At 33.7% G+C, this 8,154-nt stretch overlaps 1 protein-coding gene and 1 pseudogene across 2 annotated transcripts; one reads left to right on the top strand and one right to left on the bottom strand.

Annotated features, from left to right (window-relative positions):
• Positions 1-4,481, top strand: part of LOC100795154 (DNA damage-binding protein 1-like) — a 16,890-nt pseudogene extending 12,409 nt beyond the window's left edge.
• Positions 4,482-5,413: 932 nt separating this feature from the next.
• LOC100776008 (protein WHAT'S THIS FACTOR 9, mitochondrial) lies at positions 5,414-7,541 on the bottom strand. 2 transcript variants are annotated; one of them, XM_006592210.4, is made up of 3 exons: positions 7,330-7,541; positions 7,166-7,234; positions 5,414-6,934 (listed from the first exon to the last, which is right to left on the bottom strand). In XM_006592210.4, exon 3 carries the CDS (start codon positions 6,839-6,841, stop codon positions 5,600-5,602), a length of 1,242 nt encoding a protein of 413 aa, XP_006592273.3. In that variant the 5' UTR covers positions 6,842-6,934; positions 7,166-7,234; positions 7,330-7,541; the 3' UTR covers positions 5,414-5,599. The 2 variants fall into 2 exon arrangements, with proteins under 2 accessions (XP_006592273.3, XP_006592274.3); XM_006592211.4 differs by having other exon boundaries at positions 7,186-7,234.
• Positions 7,542-8,154: the final 613 nt, after the last annotated feature.

Raw genomic sequence — 8,154 nt, 5'->3', positions numbered from 1 at the left:
AGAAGAAGCGCGATGATGGATTGGTTTATGTTAAATAATTTGTTTTTCTTTTTATGTAAAACTCTAAAAAAATACATTTTGAACCCGAGTAATCAAAGATTAAAGATCTCAATTTGAAATTAAAAAACATTTATGAGATTTAAAAACTAAAAATATAGTGAATTTTAATGATTTTGTGAGGCATGAATTTAAGGTTTTAAAGGAATTTTTGTTACCCTGGTACCTGAACTTATATAAAGTGTTAATATTCTTGAAGCTTCTTTTGTAAGCTTAAGTTTTGTATGCTCCTTTTTTGTTAGTTTGATTAATTTTTGTAAATTGATGCCTTAAATTGATGCTATTCTGCTGTACTCTTGTATGCTTTTTTAGTTTATTTTTATTTTGTTTTATGGCAGTCACCTGCCATTAGCTAATAAACCAGCTTTACAGGTTACTTCAAGCTCTGTGAGACTGGTCAGCTCCAACCCTAGAGAGCTTCGGAATGAATGGCATGCACCATCAGGCTATTCAGTAAATGTAGCTACGGCAAACGCTACCCAGGTGTGATTTGGATGCTTTACAAAAACATTATTTTAAAAAATTATAGGCGATATTTTTTTAGTGGTTTTTTAATTGCAATGGGTTCCCTCGTCAATGTGGCTTATCTGAGTCTGTCACATTCCCCCTCCTACTTGTTTCGATGGAAATAATTTTGATGTACATTAGCTATCAGGGCAATGGAAATAGTGACATATGAAAAGCTCCTTATCATTAATTTTAATATGGCTTGAGCCCCTGTTTTGCTATTAGCTGCCAGAGTCATTTGGGTGAAATTATTGTGTTTAGAAAGCTATAAGATCATTGAAGTAGAATGCAATCCTGATAAGTAATAAATGCTACCTTGGGTTAATTCTTAAAGATAAAAGGAGGAAGACAGTTGAAGGGATGCTGAATTAGTAATTGTAAATATTTGTCATTGGTTGTATGGAATTTTTTTGTATGCATGAAAGATGAATATCTCCTTTGAGTTTATGTTAGGTGTGAAGGCTCTAGTTTTTTAATGCCTGCTTCCAATTTTTAATTTACTTAGAAAATCATGTTCTTTGATTCTTCAAGGATTGTTTTTTGGTGTTCAGTGAGGCTATAAGCATGAAAGACAGATTTCCTGAAGGTACAGTAAATGTTAGTTAGGTGTGAAGGCTGTAGTTTTTTAATGCCTGCTTCCATCATTTCATTTACTTAAAGAATCATGTTCTTTGATTCTCCATGGATTGTTTTTGGTGTTCAGTGAAACTCCAATAATAAAATATTCTACATGAATAAGAATGTCTTTTATAACGATAAATTTGTTTCTTTTTTTTGTTTTGATATTTTAATTCAGGTATTGTAATATTTATTGTGCCCTATGTTTTTAATAAAATAAAACAATAATCCAATAACAGTGAAAGTTAAAGCTAAAAAAGGTTAATGACCCAGTGACAATGTATATTTTACTCATTTTAACTCCTTAAAAGTTGAAAGGATTTTCCATCACTGAAAGACTCCTCCAAAGGGTGGAGAACTCCAGATTCTGATATCTTAAAGCTACAGACTACAGTCTACAAAGTAATATAAGACTGTTCAGCCAAACATAATTTTGTTTAATTCGTCTAGAAATACTAGAAACAATTTTGACCAGAAGTATCAGTATTTTTTATGCTGGCCAAATAAATGTTGTGCTTGGCTTCAACTTCAAAACTTGGCCTTTGATATTTATTTCTGGATCTCCATCAGAGTAGTTTTGGTATGGTATCCAATCAAGCTCTACTAACGTTACCATTTAAGAGAATTTGCTTCAATCTATTGCATTACTTTTACACTATGCACATATTGTTGGATTTTATTATGACAATACATATTGAGTTTGCAATTAAATTGATAATTATTGTTACACTTGGACACAGGTTTTGTTGGCCACAGGAGGAGGGCATTTGGTTTACCTTGAAATTGGAGATGGCATATTACAGGAAGTAAAGCATGCCCAGCTAGAGTATGAGATTTCATGCCTGGACATAAATCCCATTGGTGAAAACCCCAATCACAGTAATCTAGCAGCAGTTGGAATGTGGACAGACATAAGTGTTAGAATTTTTTCTCTTCCTGATCTGAGTCTCATCACAAAGGAACAATTAGGAGGGGAGATCATACCTCGTTCTGTTCTTCTTTGTGCCTTTGAAGGGGTAGGTTTTCCTTGAGTCATTTTTTGTACTTGCTTTTATTTTTTTGATTCTGGCATTCTGCTTTCTTACTTTATTTCTAGTAAGTTCTATTTTTGAAGTAGAGATTTTGGATTTTTACATGTGCGACAGTTGTGAGGAATATACTAGACCAGCAACATTAATATCTTTTTACTCTTATGCTCATGTTAAATTGAGGCATTGCTTAACTTTCAATGTCACAAGTTTAATGGTAGTTTCCTTCTTAAAAACATCTTATTAAAGTGTGTTGCTTTTTTCATTTTATCCTCCAGACATCGTACTTGCTATGTGCCCTCGGTGATGGCCATCTCTTAAACTTTATGTTGAATATTAGTACCGGTGAATTAACAGATAGGAAAAAGGTATCTCTAGGGACACAACCTATAACACTGCGGACTTTCTCCTCCAAAAATACTACTCATGTATTTGCTGCATCTGATCGGCCAACTGTAATTTATAGTAGTAACAAAAAATTACTTTATAGTAATGTGAATCTGAAGGAAGTGAGTCACATGTGTCCTTTCAATTCTGCTGCTTTTCCAGACAGGTATCTTGGTCTTTGTTAGTTTGACTTACTAGAGTTGTTTACATATCCCCTTGTGCTGTTCTTGGATCTTGTACAATTTATTGTAAAATCTTTTACTGGTGATGACACTCATCTACTGTTAATAACTGAAACAGTTTGGCAATTGCAAAAGAAGGTGAGCTTACTATTGGCACTATTGATGATATACAAAAACTTCATATTCGCTCTATTCCGCTGGGGGAGCACGCACGACGTATCTGCCACCAGGAGCAATCTAGGACTTTTGCTATTTGTAGTCTGAAATACAACCCAGCTAGTGGTGAAGACTCAGAAATGCACTTTGTCCGCTTGCTGGATGACCAGACTTTTGAGTTCATATCAATGAGTATGGTTGCTTCATAATTAGCTGCTCCTTCTCAGATGACAATAATGTGTATTACTGTGTTGGAACTGCATATGTACTGCCAGAGGAAAATGAACCAACCAAAGTAAGTTGAGAAATTTGTATTTTTTCAGCATTGTTCTAGTCAAAGCTTCTGATATCCTGCTTCCTTTGGCCTTTTTAAAACATGTAGGGAAGAATTCTTGTTTTTGCTGTTGAAGATGGAAAACTACAACTAATTGCCGAGAAAGAGACAAAAGGAGCTGTTTATTGCTTGATGGCATTTAATGGTAAATTGCTTGCTGCTATTAATCAAAAAATTCATCTGTATAAGTGGGTGCTATGGGATGATGGTACTCATGAATTGCAGTCTGAATGTGGACATCATGGACACATCCTAGCACTTTATGTGCAAACTAGAGGAGATTTTATTGTAGTTGGTGATCGGATGAAGTCAATTTCCTTGTTAATCTACAAGGTAAATTTTAAACTGTTGTGACACTAGTCTCTGTCTGGTTTTGTTAAATTTCAACTGTTCTTCTGCTTAGTGTTTTGGATGAATAACTGATTTTTGTATATATAATGAGTACATTCTTTTGGAATGATAAATTGTTCTTTATTGATAGCATGAAGAAGGTGCTATTGAGGAAAGAGCTCGTGACTACAATGCAAATTGGATGTCAGCCGTTGAAATCGTTGATGATGACATATACCTAGGTCAGAAAACAGTTTTAATCTGTTCACTGTTCGGAAAAATAGTGAAGGTGCTACTGATGAAGAGCGAGGTCGTCTTGAAGTGGTTGGTGAGTATCACCTAGGAGAATTTGTCAATCGGTTCCGGCATGGCTCCCTTGTTATGCGCTTGCCAGATTCTGATGTGGGCCAGATTCCAACTGTTATCTATGGCACCATTAATGGTGTTATTGGGGTAATTGCGTCTCTTCCACATGAGCAATATGTTTTCTTGGAGAAACTTCAGTCAAATTTGAGGAAGGTAATTAAAGGCGTTGGAGGGCTCAGCCATGAGCAATGGAGATCATTTAACAATGAGAAGAAAACTGTTGAAGCCAGAAACTTTTTAGATGGAGATTTGATCGAATCATTTCTCGATCTTAACCGCAGTAAGATGGATGAAATTTCCAAGGCAGTGGACGTTTCAGTAGAGGAGTTATGCAAGAGAGTAGAAGAGTTGACAAGGTTGCACTGATTTTATATTAATCTGTGTAGAAGATGGATGAAACGCTATCATTTTCCTAATATTTGCTTTCAAGTTATTTATACGTTGCAGTTCTGTTAAGTGCCATGTTAACAAGTGAATTTTAAAGTATAAAAAAATCTGGTCAGATTTGATATCCAATATCAAGAAGTATTTTAACGTTGGTCAAAAGTTTTGGTTGAATATTAAAAAATGTTATTCGAAAGATTTTTGAGACAAATTTGGTCATTGAAAAAATGGTAAACCAAGTTGATTTTCAATCATTGAAGGACTTTGTCACTTTGATTTCACCAAGTCTTTTAATTATTTTAATTTCAACATATTTGCCATGTAAGTGTTAAGTTGATCTGTTGATGTAATAATCTTTTAAGAAAAAAAATTATTTTCAAAATCCATTGATGGTCAAAATAAAAGTTATTATAAACAAAGAACAATGTTGTGAAAATAAGTTGAAATGGTAGGTCAAATTGATAAAAATTGAAAGAACAATTTAGATTTAAGTATTTTATTACGCCAATCACTAATATTTGAATATTATTGTAAAATATTTAATATAAGATCAAAATTGATTTAAGAATTAAGAGGATGAAAGGACCTTTATTTAAATTGTGTTCACAAAAAATTAATTTTTAACTGGTCATCTACAAAATTGTAATATTAAAAATTGACAAGTCAGTTGTGATTGAGAAGAACGAGTGTGTTGGACAAAATATTTTAATTAGTTTTAATTTTTTTTATTATTTGAAAAACTCATTTAATAATTTGATAAACAAATTCTTTTAGTAATTTTTCAATCACTTCTAATATTTTTTAAAACGCTATTAATGTTTTTTAAAATACTTGTTTCTAATTTCTAACTTTTTATATTTTCTTTCGCTTTTATCTTTAATTTATTTATTCATTTTTCTTATTACTCTTTTTAAATAAATCACGATATTATTATTTTTCTATCATTTTATATTTTTAACAAATAATTTTATCGGACAATTCTAATTTAATAAGCTAACTTATCGACTTCTAGCTAATTTTTCAATTAATTTTACCCTTGCTAAGAAGACAGCATTGTTGACATATTTGGTTATTGACAGATCTTCACAAGAGGCAAAAGTGGGTGAAAAATAGTAATATGCAAACATCCCCCATCTAGGCCAGATTTCAAGATTGTCACTAAGCCAAACCACTTTAACATAATGGCTAAAGAGAAATATCACATTCACATATATCAGCAAGGGTTTTGTGGAGGGCCATCCGAATCATATTCAGAAAAACATGGAATCTGATTCATCCTCAGAACTAAGCTGGTTAGTTTTTTTAGCAATGCAAACCTCCTTTCTCAAACCCTCCACCAAATTAGTGTGTCTGCTTTTTTTGTATACACCCTTACTCCTATCCAATAGCCCTTTCTTCAACAGGCTTGCAAATTCCTCTCTAATTTGTACAAGGGCATGATTCTGCACAGGTTCCTGACCATTATAGGCCTCCCTAAGAACAACTGTTTGGGTATCACTCCTCTTGGAAATATAAAAAATACCAGGATGACGCTCAAATACTTTAGTAAACTTCTGAGGTAAGGCCAAGGGTCTACGCAAGTTGCTAACGTTCTTGCGCTCGGTTTGCTTATGGAGTGTGAGATGAAGGAGCTCATGGAAGACTCCAACTATCCTTTTCTCAGATACATCAGTACGGGGATCCAAATGAGAGGCATTGATGTAAGGTGAAGTATAAGGGAGTTTCTGCCACTCTTTCAACCACTCCATGCATTTTCTTTTCAAACCAAAACCCCTGGTGAAACTAATTGGAAATTCTAAGGATCCATTTTTTATGTCTTCTGCCTTTTGTTGTAGAGAAGTATTCTTCTGTAACTCTGAGATGGCAAGCTTGTCATCCCAAAATAACAATTTCAGGCCAATACGATCATCAGGAAGGCGAACATATAAGAAACTTTCAGGATGATTTGGAACAAAAGAATGCTGGTAATCGTATGGTAAACCCAAGTCCCATTTTAACTGGTCAATGGTTTGTAGTGGAAGGATTCTATCACTTGTGAGCATAAGCAGTTTGCACAGCCTATCCCTGAGTTCCAACTGATTTTGCTGAAGGATGTTGACTTCCTCATGATGGAGCTCCAAGGCTTCAGGACTCAAACTGAAACACGGAACAGGAGAGCCTCCACTATCAAGAAAAGAGGACTCATTAAATATGTTGGGATATCTTCTTATAAAGGTGGAAAGTTTGAGGTCACTGGGAAGACCAAGTTGTCCACGGTGGCGAGAAAGATGATAAATTGGAAGGCAGCATTCAGAAGAAGAATAAATGATGGAGACAAGAATCCCAACTGCCTTAAGATCCCTCTGACCAGTAACAACAGCATCCAATGTCCTATCTTTCACCCATTTCAACTTTATGTTCACAAGACTAAACTTCTGCTGGTAAATGTATCCTTGTTGATAACCACGAACAAAACCAAAATTTCTTGCAATACCAAAAAGCCAATGAAACATACTATAAACCGATTACAGATAGCATAACTAGCACAGAAAGATGCCCTTTGCACTTGTAGTTATCATAATCCAAACTTTGCTTCAATAAATGCTCTGCATATGTAAAAATTTCGATTTAAGACAATTTAAACGAAGTGAGAAATATTCTCCTACCACTAGGAAGGGCATTACTCGATACAAAATCAGATCTCAAACTACAGCTAGAAATCAAATACCCTAGGACTACAAATAAAGCAAAATTATAACAAAAATATAATCACATGCAGATATGTAAACACTCAAAAGTGAAACCTAAGAAAGAGGTGAATATCACAAAACCCGCACCAGAAGGTATGCAAAATAACCTGCAAGCCTTGGGGAGAAAGCAGGTGAATCTAGATGCGCGTGCATTTCCTGGAAGAAAAACGAAGTGAAAGGGTAAATAAGTGGAGACGAAAATGAAAGAGAAGAAAGGAACCCTAGGAAAAGGAAAGAGAATGAGTAGATACGCGATGATGAGATAGAGGTCTCGAGGACTGGTGAAATTGCCGACGCAGGAGTGGGTGACGTTGGTGGGTTTGTGAGCTGTGACGACGTAGTTCCATATAGTCATCGTTCTCTTCTCTGGTTCGAATGTTCTGCGATTACGAAATGAATAGGGGTCTTCCCCACAACGCAACAAGCACCTCACTCAGACCCTCGTCTGCTAAAGTGAAGTCAGTGAGTGAGCTTCTAAGAATAACTTTAGAAATTACCAACATCATTATCAGTAAAATAAATAATTAAAATATAATCTATAATTACTAATAAATTTTTTAATTATTTTTGTGATAAATTAAAAAACTAAAGAAATTAGTAGTGCATGTATGATAAATTTATTAATTTTAAAATAATTAATTTCAATATGATTTGTAATTAGATGTAAAATTACATTGTTCCTATATATAATTTATATTATATGTTTTCTTTCTAAATTTAAGTGTACTTTTAAATTATAAATTCAAAACATTCAAACGTAAATATAAATAAATAAAAATGTAAGTTGTTTTAAATTTAAACAATAAAAATAGATGTTCAAAATAACGACGATAGTCATTTACAATTGTACTCATGAATTGAGGGAGAGAAGAAGCGGCGATGATGGATTGGTTCACGTTCACATTCTGATATTGGGACCATCACCTATGAATGAATTAAGAGTATCAATCCCTTCTAATATGTTTTTCATTCTATGACTGTTAAAATAATATATTTTTCATTCTATGACTGTTAAAAAAAATCGGTTATTTATTCTTGATAAAATTGCTTTTTTACACGAGGGTTTCCTTTACTTT

This window comes from Glycine max, chromosome 12, assembly GCF_000004515.6.
Source record: "Glycine max cultivar Williams 82 chromosome 12, Glycine_max_v4.0, whole genome shotgun sequence".
Classification (NCBI taxonomy): domain Eukaryota; kingdom Viridiplantae; phylum Streptophyta; class Magnoliopsida; order Fabales; family Fabaceae; genus Glycine; species Glycine max.
The sequence above is the reverse complement of the archived record's forward strand: the minus strand, read 5'-3'. Positions and strand labels throughout refer to the sequence as shown.